Source organism: Corvus cornix, chromosome 13 (assembly GCF_000738735.6).
Source record: "Corvus cornix cornix isolate S_Up_H32 chromosome 13, ASM73873v5, whole genome shotgun sequence".
Classification (NCBI taxonomy): domain Eukaryota; kingdom Metazoa; phylum Chordata; class Aves; order Passeriformes; family Corvidae; genus Corvus; species Corvus cornix.
In genome coordinates, this window is record NC_046343.1 from 11,860,905 (window position 1) to 11,886,549 (window position 25,645).

Consider the following 25,645-nt stretch of genomic DNA (forward strand, 5'->3'; position numbering starts at 1 on the left):
AGATCTATGTGCGAGCCCACGACGGAGGGGTCCCAGAGATGGAGGGCAATTGTGTGCTGCAGGTGCAAGTGGAGGATGCCAATGACAACCCCCCGGAGGTGCTGCTCACCTCCCTGTTGAATCCGGTGCCAGAAGACACCCCACCGGAGACTGTCGTGGGGCTCTTCAATGTACGAGACCGAGACTCAGGGGCCAATGGGGATGTGAGCCTGGACATCTCCCCCGATGTGCCTTTTGCCATCAGGTCCCTTCAGAACCACTTCTCCCTGGTCACCCAGAAGAGCCTGGACCGAGAGTCTACCTCACAGTACGCAGTGGAGCTGATCGCTCAGGATGGTGGTTCTCCTGCCCTCACCACCACACTCACGCTGCTCCTCAATATATCTGATGTGAATGACAACCCCCCACGCTTCTTGCAGCCCTCCTACGATGCCTTTCTCCAGGAGAACAACCCGCCTGGCTCCCTGCTGTGCACCGTCTCTGCCTCAGATCCTGACGACGGGGTTAATTCCCGGCTTGTTTACTCCATAGAGAGTGGCCAAGTGCAGGATGCCTCCATCTCTTCCTTCGTCCACATCAACCCTGACAATGGCAATCTCTACGCTCAGCGCACCTTTGACTTTGAGGTGCTGCAGGTCCTGCCGGTGTCTGTGGTTGTGAGGGACTCGGGGTCCCCCCCCCTCTATGCCAATGTTACCGTCTACATCTTTGTGCTGGACCAGAATGACCATCCCCCCACCATCCTGCACCCTGCCAGTGACAGCGATGTGCCGGAACCCCAGAGGGTCCCGCTGTCTGCCCCACCGGGCTACCTGGTGGCCAAGGTGACAGCAGTGGATGCGGATGCTGGGCACAATGCCTGGCTCTCGTACCGACTCTTGCCGCAGTCCACAGACCCCTCCTTGTTCCACGTGTCGCTGTACACCGGGGAGGTGCGGACGGCGCGTGCCTTCCAGGACAGCGATATGGCAGTGCAGCAGCTCTTTGTCCAGGTGATGGACAACGGTGACCCTCCGCTCTCCACCACTGCCACCATCACTGTGGCCCTGGAGGAGGCAGCCCTGGAGGAGAGCTTCAAGCCTCAGGATTTCCTGGCTGGTGCCAAGGAGAAGCCGGACCTGACCTTCTACCTGATCATCGCGCTGGCAGCCGTTAGCACGGTGGCACTGGCCACTGTCACCCTCCTGGCCGCCCGGTGCCTCCGACGCAAGGGCCGGGCTGCCGTCTCACCCTACTGCTGCTGCTGGCTCAGCGAGTCGCCCTCCCGGGACTTCTGCAAGCACTCCAGCCCCAAGCTCCAGCTCAGCTCCGACGGCACCCTTAAATACATGGAGGTCACGCTGCGACCCACCGACTCCCCATCCCAGCACTACAGCACCTGCTTCTCCCCGGGCTCCGAGCGCACCGACTTCACCTTCCTGCGGCCCTGCCCAACCCCCGCCACCCTGCCGAGGGAAAGCGGCGCTTTCCTGTCCGCCGCCGGCACGCTGCGGGACCGCGGCCAGGTGAGCGGCCCGGGGCGGGGTCCGGCGGTGCCGGGCGTTCGGGGGGCGCGGAGCGGCCGCGCAGGTTCGCGGCGGCGGCGCGCGGGCCGTGATTGGCGCCGGTGTTGCTGTCCTGGGGAAGGCGCGCGGCGATTGGAGCGGCGGGGCCCAATGGAGCGGCGGCTGCGCGGCGCGCTCCCCCCGCCCCGTCGAGCCGCGTCCGCCCCAAACAATGAATGGGAGCGGCGAGCGCTGAGCGCGGCCCCCGGCGCCCAGGGCATCGCTCCCCGGCCGGCCACCCGGCAAGGATGCCGAGGGCAGGGCAGGCGCGCCGGTCCCTGGGGCTGCCGCGTGTCTTCTCCTTCTGTTTGTTCTTGCACAGCTCGTCTGCTCAGATCCGGTACAGCATCCCGGAGGAGCTCACACGGGGTGCTTTTGTGGGCAATATTGCGAAGGACCTGGGCACCGATGTGGCAAAACTGGCGGCAGCTAATCTGCAGGTACTGTCCGATTCGGATTCCCAGTATTTCTCCGTCAATGTGAACACTGGTGTTATTATGGTCAGCGAGAGGATAGACCGGGAGCAGCTCTGCGGGCAGAACCCACGCTGCTTCCTCCACTTGAAACTTGCCATCGAGAACCCAGTGGAGTTTTACCGTATTGAGGTGGAGATCTTGGATATCAATGACAACCCCCCGGAGTTCCCCAGTGATGAGGTTTCCTTGCGCATCTACGAGCTGGCGTCTCTGGGTGCCCGCTTCCCCATCCAGCCAGCCCAGGACCCTGACGTGGGCACCAACACCTTGCAGACCTATCACCTGAGTGCCAATGACAACTTCAACCTCAACGTGAAGGCCCGCACTGATGGTGGGAAGTTCCCTGAGCTGGTGCTGGAGCGGGCCCTGGACCGGGAATTCAGAGCTTTCCACTACCTGGTCCTGACTGCTGAAGATGGGGGCTCTCCCCCACAGTCCAGCAAGATCCGCATCACTATTCAGGTTCTGGATGCCAATGACAACCACCCGGTCTTTGACAGACCATCATACGGAGCACGCTTGGTGGAGAACTCGCCGCTGGGCACCCTCGTGGTGAAGTTAAATGCCACCGATGTGGACGAAGGACCCAACGGAGACATCCGCTACTCCCTCAGTAGCCACAACTCAGCTGCCTTACGCCAGATCTTTGCCATCGATGAGCAAACTGGGGAGATTCGTGTCCAGGGCAACCTGGACTTTGAGGAGGCGACAGTGTATGAGATTGAAGTGGAGGCCAAGGACATGGGGTCACCCACGATGGAGGAGCACTGCAGTGTGGTGGTGGAAATCACTGATGTCAATGACAACGCCCCCGAGGTCATTCTTACCTCCTTCTCAAGCACCCTGAGCGAGGATGCGCTGCCGGGCACAGTGGTGGCCGTGATACACGTCAGAGACAGGGACTCTGGCGAGCAGGGCAAGGTCCTGTGTCACGTGTCTCCAGATCTTCCCTTCCAGCTGCGTAAGGACTACGAGCACCAGTACTCGCTGCTCACCAGCACCCGTTTGGACCGGGAGCATGTTGCCTACTACAATGTCACCGTCTCTGCCTCGGACCTGGGCCATCCCCCACTCTCCCGCCACACCATCTTGCCAATCACCCTGATAGATGTCAATGACAACGCTCCCCAGTTTGAGCAAGCGTCCTATGAAGTGCTGGTGGCAGAAAACAACCCAGTGGGCAGTGTGCTGGTTACAGTCTCTGCTGCCGACCCTGACTCGGAGCAGAATTCCCGCCTGTCCTACTCCATCCTGCGAGCTGGTGGGACAGATCCAGGCCTGGATCCTACTCGCTACCTCTCGATACATCCCACGAATGGGCAGGTCACTGCCAAATTCCCTTTTGACTATGAGCAAACCACCTATCTCCAGTTCCATGTGGAGGTCTCTGATGGTGGCTCCCCGGCCCTGAGGAACAGAACACTGGTTCATGTTTTTGTAGTGGACCAGAACGACAATGCCCCACGGGTGCATTTCCCCAGGGCTGGGGAGGACTCTGCTACTCAGTTCCGAATTTCCCCTTCCATTGTCCCTCCTGCCCTCATCACCAAGGTGGTGGCAATAGATGCGGACTCGGGGCGCAATGCTTGGCTATCCTACCACCTCGTGGAAGCCACAGACCTGGGGCTTTTCAGCGTGTCCCTGCGTTCTGGGGAGGTCCGGATCATGCGGGCTCTGCAGGAGACGGACGCCTCTGCGCACGAACTGCTGGTGGTGGTCCGGGATGCCGGGGAGCCCCCACTCTCCACAGCCGTCACACTGGTGGTGCTGGTGGAGGAGAAGGGTCCGGAGGCCCTGCAGGGCTCCGAGGCTCGGGCTGCTGATGGTGGGGGCTTGCCCACTATTACGCTTTACCTGATTGTGTCCCTAGTGCTCATCTCCGCCGTCTCGCTGGTGGGACTGGCAGCGCTGGGCATTCGGTGCCTCCGGCGGGGCTCTGCACCTGCCAGCCAGGGCTGCTGCGTGGAGAGCGTGAACACGCTTCAGCCTCCTCCCAGCCACATCTTTGGGCACTTGCACTATGAGCCTAAGCAAGGGGACACTGTGATGGGCGTGCAGGTGACAGCAACGGCACCCCCCGCCCCTCGTTACCGCTCCTGCTTTTCGCCAGTGTCGGATATCAGCGAGTTCATGTTTGTGAAACCCTCCGCGGATCCCACCCTGTGCAGCGAGGTGAGCTCGGGAGTGTGGTCTCCAGCCTGAACACAGCCCCGGTGTTCGCGGGGCTCGGCACCGATCTGACCGGCTCTGGGGAGGGGGTGTCCGCCGGTGCCAGCAGCCGGGCGGGGCGGAGCGGGGTTCCCGCTGCCGGGAGTCCCCGGCGCCCTCCCGGCGCTGCGGGGGCGGAGTGGCGGCAGCGGGGGAAGGGAGGGGGGGCTACGCCGTGCGTATTTTGGGGAAGGCGGTGAGATGGAGAAGGGGAGGAGGAGGGAGAGAAAAAGGAGGAGGAGGAGGAGGAGGGGGCTGTGGAGAGACGTAAAACTGTCACTCGGTCCATCCCCTCCGCTCGTTGACTTTGTGTGTCTTTGCGTATCGAGAAGCGGTTCAGCCGGCCGGGCTGCGCTCGTCCCCTCCCCCGCCTCCTCCATCCCTCCCTGTCCGGCTCCGGCGGCGGCTTCCTCCCTGCACAACCCGCTCGGACCCCCCTGGGGCGCGGGGGTTCCGGCTGCGGGGCGGGGAGGCGGGGGAGGCTGCGCGGAGCCGCCGCCGCTCCTCTCCGCGCTGCTCCGTTCGCACACCCGGCACGGGATGCTTGCGGGACAGAGTTTGCCATGGCAGCTCCCGCTGCTGCTCGCAGCCCTCTCCTGCCTGCCGGCTCCCAGCTGCGCCCAGCTCCACTACTCCGTGCCCGAGGATCGCGAGCCGGGCTTCTCTGTGGGCGACCTGGCCAAGGACTTAGGGGTGGAGGTGCGGAGCCTGGCTGCTCGCAACCTGCGCCTGGTGAGCGAGGGTGGGCAGCGGCACTTCCAGGTGGACCTGGCAGCAGGTGTGCTGCTCCTGGACAGCAGGCTGGACCGGGAGGCACTGTGTGGACAGAGCCCCACGTGCTCTCTGCACCTCCAGCTCGTCATGGAGAATCCCCTCCAGCTCCACCGTGTTGAGGTGGACGTCCTCGACGTGAACGACAACGCGCCCCAGTTCCCCAAGCCGGAGGTGGTGCTGGAGATCACTGAGGTAGCCAACCCTGGGACTCGGCTGCCCTTGGAGGTAGCAGAAGACCCGGATATGGGCTCCAACTCCATCTCCACCTACGAGCTCAGCCCCAGCAAGCATTTTGCCCTGAGCATCAACGTGAGAGGAGATGGTGTTAAAATGCCCGAGATCGTGCTTGAAAAAGCACTGGATAGAGAGAAAGTGCCTGTTCATCATCTAACACTGACAGCCCTGGATGGAGGGAACCCTGTGAAATCTGGCACTGCCAAGGTTACCATCCATGTCCTGGATGCAAATGACAACCCTCCTGTCTGTGACCCACCCATATCCAAGGTACTTCTGGAGGAGAATGTGCCAGTGGGCACTCTGGTCACCAAGCTGAATGTCACCGACTTGGATGAAGGTCCCAACGGGGATGTGGAATATTCTTTCAAAACTAGCAATAATGCACCTGGTAAATTCACCAAGCTGTTCTCCTTAGATGCTCAGACAGGGGAGATCAGAACCAAAGCCCCGCTGGATTATGAGGAATCCAGTGCTTACGAGATTGCGGTTCGAGCCAGGGACAAGGGATCTCCAGCCATGGAAGGCCACTGTCACCTGCGAGTGGAATTAATTGATATCAATGATAATAGCCCAGAGATTGTGCTGACCTCTGTCTCCAGCCCAGTGCGGGAGGATGCAGCCCCAGGCACTGTGATCGCCCTCATTGGCGTGAAGGACAGCGATTCTGGTGACAATGGGCAGGTCCGTCTACAGATAGCAAAAGAGCTCCCATTTAAACTAGTGTCGTCTTTCAAAGAGCATTTCTCTCTGGTCACCAGTGGTCCCCTTGATCGGGAGAAGGCCAGTGGATACAACATCACGGTGAGGGCTGTGGATTCAGGGTCCCCCCAGAGGGCCACACAAAAAACCTTTTATCTCCGCATTGCTGACGTGAATGATAACGCACCGAATTTCTCCAGCCCTTTTGATACAGCTCACGTTCAGGAAAACTCCCTTCCTGGAACTTCTGTCTTTTCAGTGTCAGCATCAGATCCTGATGAGGGTAGCAATGCCAAGCTGTCTTACTCCATCCTGGACAACGGGATGCAGGATGTACCCATCTCAACCTACTTCCGAATAGACCAGGACAATGGCACCATCTACACCGTGCGAGCTCTGGATTACGAGCAGGACAAGGTGTTCCAGGTGCCCGTGGAGGTGAAGGATGCTGGGTCTCCTGCTCTGAGTAGCACTGCTGTGGTCCATGTGTTTGTCCTGGACGAGAATGACAATGCTCCCAACATTGTCTACCCGTCTGTCCCCAAGGGCTCTGCCTTCCACCAAGCCATCCCGGCCTTGGCAGAGCCTGGCTATCTGGTTACCAAAATTGTAGCAGTTGATGCTGACAGTGGCCATAATGCCTGGCTGTCCTACCAGCTGCAGGAGTCTGCTGAGGCTTTGCCTTTCCAAGTGGAACGCCGCTCTGGAGAGATAAGGGTTGCACAGGCTCTCAGGGAGTCAGAAGATTCCCACAGGCTGGTGGTCGAAGTGAGGGACAATGGCACCCCGTCCCTCTCGGCCTCTGTGGTAATAGTCATTTCTCCAGAGGAAAACAGCGTGCAGGACTTCTCCAAGTCCTTGGACCTCCCCCAGTCTTCTCCCGAGGATACCAACCTAACTCTTTACCTCATCATCTCCTTGGTGTCCATCTCCCTCGTGTCCTGCGTGATGTTTGGGCTGGTGGCTGCCCGGTGTCTCAAAGCTGGCAGTGCCAGCTGGACCTTCACGGGTTGCTGCCGAGGGACTGGCCGCAAGCCCGCCTCCCATTTCCAAGGGCAGATGAAGCCAGATGGCTTCATCAAGTACCTGGATGTGGGAGGAGCGGGCTTGACCTCCCAGGCACAGAATTACACCTCTTGTTTCTCGCCCATGTCTGACCAGAGCGATTTCCTCTTTGTAAAGCCCTTCAGCCATTCTAGCACTGCGGAGACCGTGGCTGCCTATGAGCAGGTGACCAGCACCTTAGCGAGTCCCTGCGATGGGGTAAGAGATGGCTGTTTCTCACTGTCTTCTCTGCTGAGTGCAACAGTTTGTCATATCCAGGCCAGTTGGCTGTTCCCTGTCTGTCCTTCCTTCTAAGACGGTGGCCTCAGGGAACATGTGTCACTGTCACCTCCTGGCAGGTGAAAGTTTTGGCTTGGCTTGGTGGAGGTGGGGGAAGGGGCTGAGCAGCACTATAGGATCAAAGACTCTGTGTTTGTAGCAGTGGAGAGTTTCCCCTTGGCCCCGCTCGTACTTGTTTCTTTTTAAAGTGATTCTTAGCGTGGTTGGGAACAGATTGATTGGGGGTTTAACTTCTTGTTTCTGTTTAACCCCTTTTTTCCTCCATGGCATATGAACTGTAGTGCGGGGGAGGTTATCTGGAAGGAAAGTCTGCCTGTGTTTCTTTTGCTCAGTTTTAGAGGTGCACTGTAGAAATTTCTCATTTCTTAAGCTCCAGGTGTTATTAATTACTGACTGTGCCTCGGCAAGGGATCATTTTCCAGCTTGAGTGAGGAGCTGAATTCAGTATTGAGCACTAAAATACTGAAATGTCAACAGTGACATTATTCACAAAGATCCTGGTGACCTTACGTGCCCTTGGGCTTGCAGAGGCTGAGGAGTGGCAAGCTTTGAAAACTTGAGCTGTTTGTACTCAGCTGCCTAAGTATAGATGTAGGTGACTGTGTTTAGCTGGAGCTTTTATAACTTTGGGCTATAAAAAGTAAAGCAATTTAGTGTCACAAATGCCTGCCCTAAATTTGAAAATGGTAATTACAACAGGAATTCAGAATATGGAAGGGCTATTCAAAATATTGGGAAGGGTTTATCTAGTGCAGTATTGTGTGTCAGCATGTGCAAAAATGCGTATCTGAAATCTGGAGGACAAGTCTTTAAACAGCTTCATTTGCATGCAGCATGGGGACCAGTGGGGCATCTATTTTAGGGGAGTAATTTATTCTAATATCTTCTTTCATGAGTATCATCAAAGCTGCAGAGAAATTAGTGAGAGCACATCTACTAAATAAGAATCTAGGTCAGCTCTACTCGTCTTCACTTTTCCTTAGTACTTGCATGTACAAGCAGAATAATCCTATAAAACTGGTGTTCCACTATGTATGGACTGTGAGTTGCTCATTCCAAAAATAGCTGAGGGAAGTGTTGTCCTTTCCAGGTAGTATGTCATCACCCTGCAGTTAATTAAGATGATTATGATTTTCGGAAGAGTGCGTTTTCCCGACAGAAACAGTTTGTGCTATTTAGTGCTTCCCACAAAGGCGTGATTCAAACAGGAAAATACAAGCTTGCTCCATGTCCTTCCTTATTTACAAAATGTTCATTGTCTGGTGGTAAAATAACACGGGCAGAGAGTGATACGGGGGCTTCTTAATGAGGTTACAAAGTGTGCTGCTGTGTCTGAAGGTTATTGTGTCTCCTAAACAAATAATGCTTTTTCCTCTTGCTGTCGGAAGTTTATTCTTCTGTCTGTGGACAGAAATATTGTAGTGCTGCAAGGCCACAGCATCTAGGAAAAGTCATTCAAACACAATGCCTGCAAACAAGACCTCAGGCAGGCCTTTTTAAGGACAGCAGAAGGAGAGATTAGGAAGGTCTGTTACCATTTTACCTTAGAGTATTAAAAGCATCTTTCTCAGTATCAATTAACTCTGCCACCCCCTCACACCCCCCTTCCTCCTCCAAGCTCATTATTGTGGTACCACTGCTCCTGCTGGATTCATGCCCTTATCAGTTTATTTCATGCTTCATTTCTTTCACAGCCTGGTTTCCTGAGCTGCTTTGGAAGATTTTCTCTGAACAGTTTTTGTCATGCTTTTTGGTATTCATGCTGCTTCAGAAATACTCCAGAAAGGGGGAGGGGGAGCTTTCTCTTTGTTCTAATTGATTTGCTTCACTTGGACAGAACATGCTGATACTCCAGACTGAAATAATCCAGGATCAGTTCGCTTTCATTTCCAAAGGCAAGAACGGAGGTATTAAAACTCTTCTTTTTCTTTGCAGCAAGCTCAGCCTAACACAGATTGGCGCTTCTCTCAGACCCAGAGACCTGGAACAAGTGGGTAAGTGGCTCTTTCTTCATTTATCTGTGGGATGAAGGTTTCTTTTCTTTGTGTGCCACTTTCAGTGCTGGGAAGTCCATGAGTGGCAGCTCTGAGGACGGGTGTTGCTGTCGTTGATGGAGTCAGGGCTGCTCCTGTGGCAGCTGTGTTTGGTGGGGGTGTGACAGCTGCTCTTGGCACTGGTGTGTCTGGCTTTGGTGTCTGCACCTCAGGAACTGGAAGGAACTCCAGGTGAAGGTGTGAGATGGTCAAAGGACTGGACAATGGGTTTCACAGAGGAAGGCTTCTTTGCTGAAGCAGATTTTGGGCATTTGAGTAAATTCCTTCCTGAGTCAAAAATCTAAATTTTGCTCCCTTCGTGGAGGCCACTGGAAATCACTCCCTTTGCCAGTGGTGGAGCCTTGAGCTCTGTGCTGCTGAGGTGTGTTCACAGAACCACAGAATGGCTCAGGAGGGAGGGCACCACAGAGCTTCACCTGGTTCCACCTCCCTACTCAGCAGGGTCATCCCAGAGCACACAGCACAGGATTGTGTCCAGACAGTTCTGGAATATCCCCAGTGAGGGAGGTTCCACCACCTCTCTGTGAGGTGTGTGTGAGGTCAGAAAAGAAGCCCCAGAAGCAGAGCAGAGACCTCCCAAGCGAGTACCCTGCTCTTGACTGGCGCTCTCTTGCCTCTGGCCCACCAAGGTTTGCTTGTCTTGGCTGACTGAGAGACCACTGACAACAAAATGTTGTTCTTTGCCTCTCACATCTTCCCTCGTGGCTCATGAGCAGGGACAGGGATCCCCTTCAGAAGGTGAACTCCCTTGAAAGAAAGAACTGAATTTCACCTTTCTCTGTGAATACCCCAACCAGAGGTTATTGTGTGTGCCGAGACTGGCTCCAGGATATTTATATGTGAAAAGATTGTAGCTTTTGGGGAATACCTGAGGATTACACTCTTGGAGCAATCAGGAGTAAATTTGGGTGATGTGCTTCCTCGTCTGGCTGGGTCAGGCTCTGTGCTGTTATTCCTGGTGCCCACTATGGAGGTTAAAATGGTGACATGGCAGTACTGGGTGCTGGATTTTGGTGTTAGAGCTTGAAGTTAAACATCTGCAGCAGCTGCTTGTGCCTGACTCTTTCCCTGGGTCTGGCTCTGTAATTCATCTTATCAGAAAATTAAGAGATTGCTATAGCCAACTTGTTGAAGTGATTAAACTTTGCTATGAGGCTCTTCCAGCTGATAAAGCTAAAATGGAGTGAGGGTTTGATGTAATTAGATAAAAGTGTTCATAGTAGAAACTGCCCTTGGACTTTAAAACAAAGCTTTAGCTGGATTAGTTTTCTCAGAGGTTTGTTGAATTCCCCATCACTGACAACATTTTAATCAAGGAACATCTTCCTAAGCATTTCCGCTCTAGTTCCAATGACAATTAACAAGGCCCTGTTGATGCAGAAGTGCACCACAGCTGCTGTAATTGTTTTGCTGTGAGAAGGCAGTAAATGAGCCCCATCAGAGCAAGCTCTGCTGCTGTCTCTTGTAGCATCATGCTGGGGCTCTTCAAGGCACAGAGCTGATGCAGTCCAGGCCCCCTTAGCTCAGTGACAGGGACTTTTCTCAGGTCATGGGACAGTGACACTCAGCCCAGCTCCCAGCCTCTGCCTGGGCCTCTTCACAAGCTCCATCCCCTTCCCAGTGCCTAGGAGACAGCAGCAACTCGTGGCGTGGGAAGAGAGAGGGCAAGAGGAAAGGCAGCCTCAGGCTGTTTGTGGGGAGCTGAAGTGGTGTGACGTGATAGTTCTGGGGCATGAGCCGCGGTGTCACTGCTGAGGAGCTGTGACCTGTGTGCCCAGGACAGTCCCTGGAGCAGCTGCTCTTGAATCACAGAATGGTTTGGGTTGGAAGGGACCTTAAAGCTCAGCTTTTTCCACCCCCTGCCATGGGCAGGGTCACCTTCCCCTGGATCAGGTCGCTCAGAGCCCCATGTCAGTGCCTGATGTGACAGGGGTCCCACAGCATGGGCTGAACCCTGGCTTTGGAAGGAGACTTTGCCCAAGCACAGGCTCCTGCTGAAATAACTGGAAAAGCTCAGTGGATTTTAATTCCTGCTGGTTTTCCCCACTTGCCTGTGTCCACATTTGCAACAAAACGGCTCTTGAAGATTTTTTCCCCCCTCTGTTTCTTTCATGCTGTTTGAAGTTAAATGAAGGGGGATGTTCTTATTCCAGACCTGTGTGACAGTATTAAAGGATGGAAATAGAAAGTGCTCTCATGTGTTCAGTGCCCAGCCCTGACATCTCCCTGGTGATCAAGCAGGCAGATCCTGGAAAGCAGCCCACTCCCCATTGTGCTGTTCCCGTGCTATTCCCGGCGTTTTGATGCCTGGTGTGTGAATTCCCAGGCCCTGCTTGGTAGTACAGGTATTAAAGAGGGGGCAAGTGCAGCTGCCTGAGCCTGGCTCGCTGTTCTCCCTGCGATGCAAAACCCTGTACAGATGTGGCTCATGCTGACAGGTGAAGCTCTGTAGCAGCACGAGCTCTCTGAACTGCAGGGCTCTGCTTGGTGCTTGGGGAGCACAGCCACCTTGGAGCTGAGAATCAAAAAACAGGATGTGCTCTTAACTCGATTTGACCCAAATTTAATAACAATGAAGACGTGGCAGCTTAGGCCAGGGGTTTGGATGGAGCCTGGCACTGACCCTAAGCCAGAAACAAGCTCAAACCCGTGTTGGGGTTTCTCCCTTGCTGTCTCCATGGGAGCTGGGGAAGAAACAATCCTGTCTTTTCTCTGCATAGCCCTGCCCATCACAACAAATCCCACATGTCTCTGGGCACCTGGGACCAGGCAGAACAGGGGAAGCTCAGTGAGGCAGGGACAAGCTCTTGATCTCGTACATCGCTGCTGCTCCGGGACAACAAAGGGAATCTGCTCTTTGTTCTGAAACACGGGAGAGCTCTGGTGCACATGCTCGGGAGATAAGAGCTCAGACAATATGCTCTGAAAATGTGGTAGCGAGGCAGACCTGAGCAAAACAATTCAGAATTAATCTTGTTTGGGAGAAATAGGAGGATAGGATGATTAATTTAATGATGTTTGTGTTTTGTTTTTCTTAAAAAAATGAACACCCATGCTGTCGCTGGGCAAATGTAAATGAATCCAGAGTGATTCCCAGCAGCAGATGCCATTCCCAGACAAATCAGATCAGTGGCTCTAGCAGAGATTACAGTGATGAATTGCCCAAAGTGGAGTAAATGAATGGTCCAGCAGCATTGCAGGACATCCCTGTGGGATCATCAGTGTGGGGTTTCCCTGTGGGAGGAGGCTGGTGGTGTAAGGGAGGAGAATGCAGGGACTGCTGCTGCTGCAAAGGACCCATCTTGTTGTTTTGGTTGGTTTTCATTGTTGTCCCCTGCATGTTCATGGTGCTGCCTGACCCTGGCTGCTCTTTGTTTTGGTGTCTGTGTGATGACTTGTTCAGGAAAACACCGGGCTGAAGTCAGGATTTCCTTCCTGGAGGATGGGGAGGGCTCTGTGCTGCTCACAGGTGGGTGTGGGAGGGTGAGACAGGCCAGGCTGGGAAGAGCTAGTATGTCTTGGGCATCTCGTGGCAGGAGTGAGGACAATTTTGGGCTGTGTGGACAGGCTGGGAGGAGATCCCAGGCAGGAGACACCCCAGAGACAGCGGCAGGGGACTCACAAGGAGGTGGGAAGCAGTGTGAGAATCCATAGCAACTCCAGGGGAGGGAGGAGCAAAGCGTGTAGAGAAGATGCAGAGTTGCCATTTCACACCCCCCTTCCATTGGTTTTCTCCAATCCTGAATCCCCCTTTGTTAATGCTTCCCAAAGCTGTTGCTAGCCAGGCTTCCCCTCCCAGGCTGAGCACAGCCAATAGTGATGTTCACTTCCCTGCACTTGTTTATCAAACAGCACCCCAGCTGCCCTGTCTGACCCCAGCCATCATCCCCCCACCCACAGCATGAGGGGCTTGGGGCTGGCAGCGGAGATGCTGCAGCAGGAGAGAGCCAGAAAGGAAAAGAGGGTTGTTTTTTTTTTTCATTCTTTGTTTTGTTTTCACTCAAGAACTCCAAGAGTTGGGCTTGCAGGGCTGTCAACAGGCTGCCTGTGCGTGCTGGGGGCTGGGGAGAGGAATAAAGAGTAGTCCTTTGAGCTCTCAGGGATGTTCTCGTGGCTCAAAGCTTGCAGGTACAGCCAAGGGGGGGTTGTGGTGTGTTTTTGGGGTGCACGACAGTGTACCAGGACACTGACCTCATATGTGTGTCTGGGGGGAACATCCCAGAGCAGCTGGGGCCAGAGGAGTGGAGAGAGGGAAACACGGACATTCCTGGGCTTACACAGCGTGGGGGTGGATGCCCAGCAGAAGGACAACTGGCCACAGCTGCGGGCTTTGCCCACATCCTTCCTAAAAATAAACATTTGCATCCTCGGGGGCCACAGTGGTGTCTGTGGGCATTGGAAAGGCCCAGGAATTTACGCTGTGAGTTCGTGTGGTGTTGTAGTGGATCCAGGAGCAAGCACTCCAAAGCACACGCGCAGGGCACCGGTGGGGCTGTGCAGATAAACGCTGATGGATTTGCCTTCTGCTCATTCATGGCAAACGTGGGAATGGGCACGTGCCAGGCAGGGCTGCCGGACAGGCTGCCCACTGACAGGAGCAAAAGGAGCAGCAGAGGGAAGTGCCGCTGTGGGAAGTTTAGGAAATCATTACAATCCTCATGTTTCCCTCCCAAGTGCACCCCAGGGTTAAGGCAGCGGTGGCATTTGCTGTGCCAGGTGTGGTTGCACACGTTTTGCAGGTGAATTATAAAGTTGTAACAGTCTCTGGGCTAAAATTCCTGCTTCTTCTGGCTGGGTTGTGTTTGTTTGCCTGTTCAGTACTGAGTAGGTAGTGGTTCCTCCACAACTCCTGCAGCATGTGGAGTGTGGAGCTGCTCTCAGCTGCCACCCCAAGGCCTGGGGAAGGTGTGAGTGGAGCCCTGCAGCCTGAAAAAACCACGGCAGCCTCTGGAAATCTATTTGAGGTCATGGCTTTGAAGGAGCAGCCATAATCTAAGTGACGGTGTTCTCCTAAGACGGAGAGCTGCTGTGCTTTAAGGTGGGCTGTGAATCTCTGAGTGCAGAAGCAGCTCTGCTCTGAAGGGGTTTTCCCCCTGCCAAATCCTCTGGGGCTGTAGAGCTCAAATCACCAACTTCTGCCAGGTCCTGGCTAGCCTGGGAGAGAAGTTGCCTTTTTGTTGAGTATTTGGGATGGTTGTTCATGAACAGTGATGAAGCCCACGCCAGTCCTCAGCCTGTTTGTGTGGCTTTTGCTCAGCAAACACCTTGGAGGGAACCACAGAAGCCCAGGAAAGGCCAGACTGCTTTATCTGTCAGGTTTGACCCAGTGGGTTGTGAAACTGAAAAGATTGAAGACAACTCAGAGCCTCATGGCTTGGAGGGGCTGGAGCGTGTCCAGGGCAGGGAACGGAGCTGGGAAGGGGCTGGAGCCCCAGGAGCGGCTGAGGGAGCTGGGAAAGGGGCTCAGGCTGGAGCAAAGGAGGCTCAGGGGGGACCTTGTGGCTCTGCACAAGTCCCTGACAGGAGGGGGCAGCCGGGGGGGTCGGGCTCTGCAGGGAACAGGGACAGAAAGAGGAAAAGGCTTCAAGTTGTGCCAGGGGAGGTTTAGATTGGATATTAGGGGAAATTTCTTCAGAGAAAGGGTGGCCAGGGGTTGGATCAGACTGCCAGGGCAGTGGTGGAGTCTCTATCCCCGAAGGGATTTAAAAGTTGCGCAAATGTGGCACGTGGGGCTTGGGTTAGTGCTGGAATTGTCAGTGCTGGGTTAATGGTTGGATTCAATGATCTCAAAGGACTTCTCCAATCAAACAATTCTGTGATTTTATTACTGGGATTTCCAATCAAAGCCTGCAGAGAAAACATTGCTTTAAAAGGACTGTGAGGCTGCCCAGAGTCTGGCTTTGCTCTGAGCATGGGCTGCAGCCTTGTGGTGCAGTTTTGGAGTGGATTTGGGGTGCTGGGACAGGCAGGAGCTGTTTGGATGCTGGGAGCAGGACTTGTCCCTGGATAACTGCTCTCCCTTCCCCTCCTCTTGCAGAGCTGATCTGATCTTGGGATTGGAAGCTGAAGGTTTAATAGAGATGTGTCCTGGTCCCACTCACCTCTCCTTCCATAGTCAGGAGACCACAGAGCTGGTCCCCTGTGCCACCTGGAGCACTCCTGCTGGCAGGCTCCACCCTTTTGTCTATTAACACCCCAAATCTCAGCAGATTCAGTATTTGGGCTTCTTTCTACATCACATAGGCCTTTTAAACTGAGTATTTCCTTCCCTTACGGACCATTCTGGGCCAATAATCCCTTTATCTGCATTTGTCATGGCCCTTGAAGTCTGAACCCTCCAGATCCTGCCAAGTGGGACAAAAGCTGAAAAGTCTTTTGTGGAGAAAAGGAAATACTCCAGCGATGGGATGTGTTTCTCATTGTGGACAGCCCCCAGAATGAATATCAGGAGTTTCATCACCAGTTTTATGTATGGAAATGCTATTTTAGGTAATTTAACAGGTGCTACGTGTATTAGTTTAATTTTTCTCTCTCCATCTGCTTCCTGCACAGCTGAGCACGCGCCATGGCCGGCTGCGGAGATGGATCTGAAAAATAGGCACAGCAACCTTTCCAAAGAATTTCTCAAAATATCCTTCCTGGCATGTCTGGGACACAGGTGGTGGCAGGATGGCCCGGGGGAAATAATTCCTGCTCTCGGCTCTGTCTCCTTCAGGAGGGTTAGAAGAGTTCCAGGGAGAGGGGACACTGCCCTGGCCCCACTTTTAGAGACTTTGTGGGTTTTTGTTCTGCCTTCATCCAGCAGAGCAGCATCCCAGCAGCTCCACGGGATGGAAGTAAAAGCTCTCCGGTGCTTTAGGAGGCTGGAAATCTTCCCCCCACTCACACTTCCAATTCCATCTTTGCAAAGTCATGATCTTAAAGCTGGGCTTCATCCAGGCTCCCTCCAGGCCTTGTAATTGCGTTACAGAAGTGGCCGGGAATGTGCGGAGCCGAGGGAATGTGGGGGAAGGGCTGGCAGCATCCTCTGTCAGGGGAGGCAGAAGGACAGGAAATTGTGGCAATTTTGGAGCTGATCCCACTTTTTCGGAGGCTGGGGGAGGGCGGTGGGCTGCGGGACGTGGTCGTGGGAAGTGGGACAGAGGGATGCTCGCCCCGGGCTGTGTCCCCAGGCGCGGGGCCGTGTCCCCGCACGCCTCGAGCACAGCGGAGGCTCAGCACCGGCGGGCACGGATCTGCTCCCTCTCACTTGTCACTTTGCCAGCCTGGGAATGTTCAGGCTGAGATTTTACTGCTGCTGCTGCCTCCGGCTGGAGCCGTGTGTGGGAGGCAGCGGGGGGGATGGGGAGGAAGCTGGGAGGGAGGGAAGAGCAGCGCAGCGGGGCTTAGGCAGGGCGGCAGCCTGCGGCGAGCAGGGACTGCTCGGGAAGGGGGCTGGAGGAATGGGCTTGGAGATACCCCTGGCTCTGGGAGCTGGGTGGGGAGGGGAGAGCAGGATGCTGCCCCAGGGAAAGTGGGAGCAGCATCCGGGGCTGGGGTGTAAATGGGAGTGAAAGGGGAAGAGGCCGGGAGGAGAAGGAAATCCCAGTCACATCCCCTGGCCCGGAGTGGGAGAGCCTGGGAGCAGCGGGGACCACGGGCTGGGAGAGGGCACTGCCATAGGAGCCAGAAAGCCCCAAATAAGAGAGGAGAGAGGATGCTGAGGATATCCCGGGAAAATCCCCAGCCCAAGCACTGCCCACAGCCCTGCCCGGTGCCTCAGAGTGCCGAGGTCTCGTCCTCGGGGCACTGAGCTGCCCTCTCCATCCCCCGGGGCTCTGACAGCACTGCTCTGGCACGAATAAACTTTCCCAGTTTGTTGTGGCGCTGCTGTGACTCGTGTTTCCAGCTCCAGAGCAAGGAAAACAATTTTTCAGGAATCCATCGGGCGGTTGTGCAAATAAATGTTTGCGAGGCCTTTGGCTGCCATAGTGACGAGCTCCATGGCAACCCCGCAAGGAAATGAATAATTCTGTGCTCGAAGTGGAATAATTTCGTGCTGGAAGTGGAAGATAAAAAGGGACCTGATGGCTGAGGGTGCTGCAAAATAGCTGATGAGCAAAGCACCTGAGTGCCCCCCTGGTGTGGGTGCCTGTGGGAGCTCTCGGTAATGGGGCGGTGTTGGGATGCAGATGGATGCAGTGCAGGGCTGCCAGGAAAGCCTTTTGTCTGGTTGTTCCATGAATTCCATGTAGCCAGGTTTACTGAAGGCATCTCCAGGTCGTGCGGGGGCTGTACCTGCCTGTCCTGCCCCAGCCCCTGTCCTGTGCTCCGTGTCCACCACGCCCTGAGCCCCTTAAGGCGCTGCACCCCTGGGGTTGTCTCAAATGTGGCTTTGATTCCTTTCTCTCCAGTTCTAGCTACGCTGGAAGCGTTCCTGAAAATGAAAGCCAGCTCTTTTCTGAGCTTTGAAGTGTAGAGTAGAACTGATCAGAGAGAGGAAAAAAAAAATCTGTCCTATGGGGGATGGGTTTTTAGAAAAACATCCTATTGAATCAACAGCATTTGTATTAAAACCAGCAAGTCCTTGGAGTATTTCCATAGGAATCAGCCCTCCCATTCCGGGCAGGCTCCCTGCAGCATCCTCCAAGGCTGTGCACGAGTGGGGAGCAGTGGCAAGGGGGGGTTCTGGGTGTGCCCACCCCGGGCAGGGGGAGCAGGGCAGGGAAGGCTGCTCATTGTTGAGTCAGTGATTCACAGCTGTGACTCACAGCCCCATCCTATAGCCGTGGAAAGCAGCCAGGTCTGGCCATCAGCTGTGTGCCTTCTCCACTTCGAGAAGTTATTTTTGGATGTTTTTAGATTACAGCCCTTGGGTTTTTTTCTGTGCCTCTGAATTCTGGATGATTGCGCTGCAAGTAATTGAGACACTCGAATTTCCTGCTTAGAGAAGTGAGTTCAATACCCTTTTTTTTTTTCTTTTGCAGTGCTAAGGCATTTCTAAAATAGCTTTTCTCTGTGGCATCGTGAGGAGCAGGCACACAGCTTTGGGGCTCTTTGTGCAAAATTCAGGAGCACTGGGCGCAATAAGGTTACAGAAAAGGACGTGGGGGGTGTCAGGTTGAACGTGAATCACTGGTGCACCCTTGCTGTGATGGAGGCTGACTGGTTTTACTGGTAAGGTTGTAGCCAGCTGGACAAGGGGTTGCCCTCAATTCCCCTGTGGCAGATCCACAGCTGGAGCACTGTGCCCGATTTTGGGCTCCTCACTGCAACAGAAGCAGGGCCACATGGGAGCCGCCAAAATGATCCAAGCACTGGAGCCCAAGGCAGGGTGGGAGAGGCTGAGAGAGCTCCTTTGCTGTGGAAGTGTGAGACCAAGGAGCACTGGATGAGCCTTAAGGACCCTTCCAGCCCAAGCCATTGTAGGATTCTACGAGTCAGGCCCCTCTCCAGTCTGATTTTGTGATCCCACAGAGCATTTAGGGGATGTTGGGCTTTGGGTGTCCCGCAGACAGTGGGGCACAGCCGTAATGCAGGGGCTGGTGAGGCTCAGCACAGCAGTTTGTGTGTTCATGCCCTCAGTAAGACCACAAGGAAGGAAAGGGGTCTGAAGTGCTGCCCATCCTGAGCTGGCTGGTGGTGCACAGTCCCCCTTTCCCTGGGACACACAGCTCTAAACCAACAGCTCAAAGCAACCTGAGCAAGACCCACGTTTCTCTGCCGTGCACTAGGAGGGTTGGGCTCTGCCGCTCAGACCCTTCCCAGGCTGCCGGGACTACCCAGACCCTTCATCCCTCCCTTCCCAACCCATTCCCGGGCAAGTCTGGGGCCCAGTGGTGCCAGCTCTCCTGTCTGTGCCTTCATGCAGCCTTGGGGCCAAGGGCTGTTGGGATGGGGGGGCGAGGACCACCTGCGGAGGGAGCTTAGTGGGGTCAGGAGTCCTGGTGCAGGTGAATTTCCTGAGCACAGGGTGAGCCTTTCCTTTGTGCATTCCCACTGTGGTAGGGCACGGAGGCTTTGGCCGGAGGCAGGAGGAGCTTCTGTCCAGGGATGGCTGAAGGAGGGGTGGGAGAGGAGGGAAGAGTCTTTTGGGAGGTGGAAAATGTGATGCCACACCAAAGAGGGACTTGAACCTGAGCCTCTGGTTTCAAAACAGAGTTCAAACCACCGGGATATTACAGTTTAAAAATCCACCCCTAAGGTATTTTTTGTACTTTCCCTTCCCCCATCTCTGGGTACCACCACGTTAGGGCAGCTCCCAGGGCCAGGATCAGCGGCTGGGAGGCTCAGGGATGTTTCTGAGCAGCTTTCCTGAAGCCCTGAAAAACCTGGACATCTCATCTTCCAACTGGGGGGGTGGGCAGGAGCTGCTGGGGTTAACGGGTGGCTGAACGGGCTGTGGTTTGCCATGGAGTTTAGGTTCCTAAGTCCTTTATTGGATCTAGCCCGGGGCTCTATTCCCAGCCCTGTTTGTGACATTAACAGGTCACTGCAGCCCCAGGGCTGTCCCCACCTTGTCCTCGCTGCCCGCACGGCACCGAGCGCGGGGCTGGGGACCCGCGGCCGAGGAGTCTCGGCACAGCCATCACGCAGGAATCAGTTTGGGAGGTGAGCACGCCTCACTTCTGGCCTTTTTGAAACTGTGCCACCACCCACGGCGCGCAGGAGGGCTGTAAATAGTGGCCAGGATGCCCTGGGGTGCGGCAGACAGCAGGTATTTCAGGATGCAGGGTCGTGCCGGGGCAGCTTCTGCTCCATTAGTGGTTATTTGCATCCTCTAAAGATTAACTGGTGTGAGAGCAGCGCCCTGTGCCCGGCTGGGGATGGATCAGGCATGGGATACAGAAGGGGAGGACGGTCCTGTGGTCCTGGCACAGGTCCTGCACATCTTTGGACAAGTTGTTTAAGACCAGATTTTCTGCAGAGCACCTGGGAGTGTCCCTACAGCATCCTCAGGGTCAGGTGTCGTGTTTCAAAGGGGGTTTGAACATACATTCAGAATTCCAGAATGGTTTGGATTGGGAAGGACCTCACAAACCATCCCATTCCATCCCCTGCCCTGGGCAGGGACATCTTCCACTATCCCAGGCTGCTCCATGCCCCATCCAGCCTGGCCTTGGGCACTGCCAGGGATCCAGGGGCAGCCCCAGCTGCTCTGGGCACCCTGTGCCAGGGCCTCCCAGGAAGGATTTTCACAGGGATGGTGAAAGCTCCTGTGCATTCAAGGCTTCTCTCCTTGCAGAGCTTTGGTGCGGCTGGGGCAGGACCTTCCCAGCTACGAGGTCACTGTGGCAGATCCGATCTTCAAGAACCCTTCTGTGGCTCCATCTCAGTTCTGAAATGTCCTGTTCTGTGTGTGAGGGTGCAGGTGGAGGGGGCACCTGGGCAGGGGGATGCTCAACAGGGTGTGAGGAGCCCATCTGCTGCCCGGCACGTGGCACTGAGCTGGCACCGGCCATGCCTGCGCTGGCATTTGCAGCGTGCGGGGTGCTGAGGGCTCAGGCACGGAGCTGCCAGCGGGACACCCCGGAGCTGGGGGTGTCGGCTGCTTGAGCGTGGCTGAGCGGGAATTCAGGGGCTGAGCAGGAATCTGGTGTCTGAACAGGATGCTGGGATCTCAGCACAGCTTCGGGGTCTGAGCAGGGCGTTGGGATCTGAACAGGAATTCAGGGTTTGAGCAGGGCGTCGGGGGCTGAGCAGGGTGTCGAGGTCTGAGCAGGAATTCGGGGTCTGAGCAGGGTCTGGAAGCTCCTGGGAATAAGGGCTGGGAGCACAGTGGTGGAGGAGGCCGCCTCCTGCCTTGCAGCCTGGCGCTTTGAACACTTTCCTGGGAAATGGGGTACGGTCTCTTCACGGGAAGGGCTTTCCAACCCCCCCATCCTCCCCTATCTCACTTCAGGAGAGCTCCCAGCTGCAAGAGCAGGGCAGCCCTCATCCCAAGGGAGCCAGCACACAGCCAAGGGGTGAATCCCGGCATCCCAGTGGATGGAAAGGGCTGTGGGTGGTCAGAGCACTGAGCTGGGAGAGGAGAGAGCGGTGATCTGAGTGGTGCGGTCATTTAGGGACAGAGCAGAGGGGACCCCAGGAAGCTGGTGAGATGTTTAGGAAGTGGAGAGGCTCTGGAGGGGCTCTGGGAGCACAGCCCTGAGCAGTGAGCGGTGGCTGAGCACAGCTGACACCTGGCAGACATGAAAGCGGGGCTTGTTAGCCTGCACAGAGTGCTGATTGTAGCCTCGGCCACAAAACCTCCTCAGCCAAAGTCTGTCTGCATCCCCCGAGTTCTCCCAGGCGGATCTGTGGTGCTCAGCACCCCCAACAGCCAAGGGAAACCAAGGCAGATGCCCAGATGCTCCCTGCTCTCCTCGCCTTGGTGCTCCAGCCTCCTCAGGACTGAGCTGGGGCTCTGTTCAGAGCCCGTTCTGGGGTGCCGGGCAGCTGCTCCGTGATGATCCTAAATCCCAGCACACCGTGGGGTTTTCTCACCCTCCGTCACATGAACGAAGCTGCAGAATGGAGTTGTGGCCTGAAATAGCTTGAAAGGTGCATCCACTCACAGCCTGCAAGAGGACAGAGGAGCTGCTCATAGAAGGGTGCAGATGCACCTCTGGGGCTTTAGTGATAACTTTTCCTGGTCTTAAAATCAAGAGTCATACACGGTTAGAAGGGGAAAAGGGATTTTACCTTGGTATTTATTTTAAGGATCCTTAGGTGCACACGTCCAGGTCATATGCATTGAGATGCACCCTGCCTGAGTATCCCCCAACATCGGGTATCACATTAGAGGTGTTACTAATTAGCAGATCTATCAAAGATTCCCCAATGAGAGGCTCAAGTGAGCCCCCCTCCCCAAGGAACCTTCCCCTGGATGGCTCTATCTTGGTTTACAGAATGTGTTCTGGAGAGGACCTTGGGGTCTGGGGCACACTGATCCCTAACTACAAAGCTGCTAAAATGTTGAGTCTCTCAGCTTGACAAACAAGGCCAAGAATGTAGGCAAAAAGCGCTGAGAATACAGGAGCTGTAAAAAGGTATAACAGGGGTATAAAAGAAAAGGCAAAAATCTTCATGGTATCATTAGGACAGCAGTTTTTATGACATTACATTATAATTTTGGGAAGGGATTGCATTATATCCCATGGCAGGGGGTTGGAATGGAAGATTTTCAAGTTCTCTTCTGACCCAGAGCATTCTGTGATTCTCTGATTCCGTACTGGTGGGGTTATGAGGTGATGAGGTGCTGGCTGTAGCCTCTGAAGGCAGCAGGAGTCAGGAAGGTGTTGCTGGAAGCACCACTGAGTCCCCAAGTGCTTTTGGTGGTTATTCTTCAAGAGCCTGGTGAGGGGTGGACACTTCTGGAAGGGTCTGGGCTCCTGGGTGCTGTTTAGTAGAAGGATTTAAAGCATGCACTGCACCAGCCCACTCCTGACTGAACTGTAGTAACTTGCTGTTTGTTTTCTTTTCCCACAGCTCCCAGAATGGAGAGGAAGCTGGAGCCTGGCCGAACAACCAGTTTGACACGGAGATGCTCCAAGCCATGATCCTGGCTTCAGCCAACGGTTGGTCTCCATCACTTGTGGGAAACCCCTGACTCTTGCTCTGGCGGGGCCACCTCGGGTTCATGCTGGTAGATAAGATGCTGTGGGACTGATTTATCTGGGTTAGCTGGGCTGCTTTCAAAAGTTCTTCAACAGATGCCACAGCTGGTGTCCCTGCAGGGAGGCTCCAGGCAGAGGAGATACTTGGTTCCTGTAGACAGGGACACCTCTTCCACCCAAATTCTGTTTCCTTTGTACTGAAACATCATCTGGCTGTGCTGTGGTTGTGGTACATGACAGAGCCAGCCTTGAGATGATGTTTCATAAACTGCTTGATTCCAGAGAGTCACGGTAACTTAAACTTGCTGCAAGGCGAGGAGGTTTGTGTGTGGCTAGAGGCTGGAGCAGGGAAACAGCGAATGCCCAGCTCAGTATTCCCAACAAATCTTGTGTGCAGAGGAGCTCTCCGAGTTCCTCTGCTGAGCCACGGACTCCCCAAGGTTTCCCCCACTGGTTGCTGCTGCCTCCTTGCAGTTGTATTCACAGGGGGGGTGGTTTGGGGTCATTTTGGGGTGGTTTGTTCTGGTTTGTGGCTGTGCAGAAGCCTTGGGCAGGGAGAGATGCTCCCACGCACCCCCAGCCTCCGTGGCTTTGCATGAAACAAGGACAATCACCACTCTGTGCAGCGCTGTGGATAAAGAGCCTGGTTTTCATACAGCCTTTATTTATAAATACCTCCAAGTCTTTCCCCCCTTGATTTAAAAATAGAAGCACAGCCATAAAACCCTGCGCAAAATGCTTAGGATGTTTCCTTTGAGCTGTCGGGAGGGAAGGAATCCGAGGGAGGAGGAATGGCTTTGGTGCTGCTTTCTTGGAAAGCTGCTGCAGCTGAACTTCGCTGCTCCGCAGACACCAGGCAGCCTGGAGACAGCTGCCGTGGCTGGGGACGGGAACGAAGGTCTGGGGCAAGGGAGTTGTTTACACTCAAGAGAAAGAAACAACGTGAAAATGTGTCTTTGCTCTGAGAAACGACCGTGGAAAAATAGCCCTTGGGGTTGCACGTGGTTATCATCACCCAGTGTCTCCAGATCCGGTTTCCTTGCTGGTAAATAAAGCTGTTTTTCTGGCTGCTGCTCCAGCCATCCCCGGGATCAGAGCTAAGCGGGTCCCTTCCAGGTTAAGCACCGACTTCCACGGAGCCCCGGGCCCTAGTGCAGCAAACCTCCCCCAGTCCACGAGTCCCACACAGTCCTCACCTCTCCCAGGGCTCCAGTCTGTCCAGGGGGGTCAATGGAAATCAAATCCCTCCTCCAGGTAATGGCTTTCCCTTATCCATTCTTATCAGGCCCCGTTCTGTGCTGGATGTGTGCATGGGGACACAGCACACGTTTTTTTCTTCCAGCACAGTGTTTTTGTGTCACCTCTGTTCTCTGTCCCCCCTTTCTGCTCTCTCTTTATCCAATAGTGTTGATTGCAGCAGGCTTTGATTAGGGGCAGCGCTAATTGCCCATTAAGCTTTGTGCTACCCATCCCTGGGTGTGATTTCCTGGTCATTTAAAGAATCCTTATCTTTTACCGTCACCCACTGAGCTCTGTTTGAGCTTCGGGGTGACAGGTGGGACACAGTGACACAGGTGATGCCCTGGATGCATCCCAACCCTGGAGCAGGGCTTATCCTTGGCTTCAGCAAGAGGCAGCGCTGGCCCTGCCACGCCAAGCCTGCACGATCCAGTCTTTGGAGGATTAAATCCCTTTCCCAATGGTTAAATCACCACCACAACTCAAGACTACCTGGGGACCTGATTTTTCCCCCAGGGCTGTAACCTTGCTGTAGAGCTTCTGTCTCCCTTCCCAGCCATCCTTCCACAGGGTCTTCCTCCCTTGCAACTGGGAACAATATGAAAAGCCAGTGTCTTGAGCCATCTGAATGGGCAGAGGCAGCTGCGAGGACGGCCCAAGGGGCGCAGATGCTCCAGGACAGCAGACACTCAAGGGCAGACATCCTGTCCTTAAAATACTCTGGCTGCCAGTGAGAATTTATAGAGGTGCCATGGGATGGCGGGAGAGCAGACAGAAAGGCAGCCCAGGGAGGTCCTTGTCCCCCCAGCCAGGGGCAGACACCCTATATTGGGTCTCCTGAAAGCCCCACCAGCAGCTGCAGCAACACCTGCTCTGGGGCTGCCCCCGGCCTCGCCTCTGCCCACGGGGGCGATGGAGCCACTCGCTGGTTATTTTTGCCGAAGCCCAAATTCTTGTTTTCCTCCTCAGGACCGTTTGGGATGATGACAGGCTGCTGGTAGAGGCTGAGCATGACCTTTGCAGCAACAAGAGCTGAAGTGCTTTGCTTGGCAAGAGCACCTCGGTGCCCATTTATAACCCTCTATTGTTCCTGTTCCCTCTTCTTTTCAGCCTTAATGTCAGTGTTACCTAGAAACAGCCGGTCACCCTCACCCGGCACCGACTGGCAGGCTGGGAACTTCACCAGTGCCTTTTTCTCCCTGGTGAAAGCTGTGCTGAGACTGCAAATTAATTCATGGGGACTTGGGTGGTGCTGGCAGCCCCAGAGCCCTGGTGTGTCTGGGACGGCCCCAGAGGGACACAGGGCAGCAATAGCCAGGGAGGAGAAGGTGGACTTGGAAAGTCCACCCAGCCTCTCACTGGGCTGACCCCAGCTGGGACAGTGCAGATAAAACAATCCTCCCCATGGCTGGAGGCTGTCGTTCACCTGTGGGATGGTCCCTGCACATCTCCAGTCATCCCATCCCATCCCACAGGGACCATTTGTGACACCT

General features: G+C 55.0%; 1 protein-coding gene across 1 annotated transcript in view; it reads left to right on the forward strand.

Moving 5' to 3' along the window:
• The window catches only part of LOC104696062, an 81,164-nt gene that overhangs the window by 51,609 nt on the left and 3,910 nt on the right, over positions 1–25,645 (forward strand). The window contains 2 exon segments of the mRNA XM_039559853.1: positions 9,218–9,276; positions 22,786–22,874. Of these exon segments, the coding sequence (XP_039415787.1) occupies positions 9,218–9,276; positions 22,786–22,874 (148 nt within the window).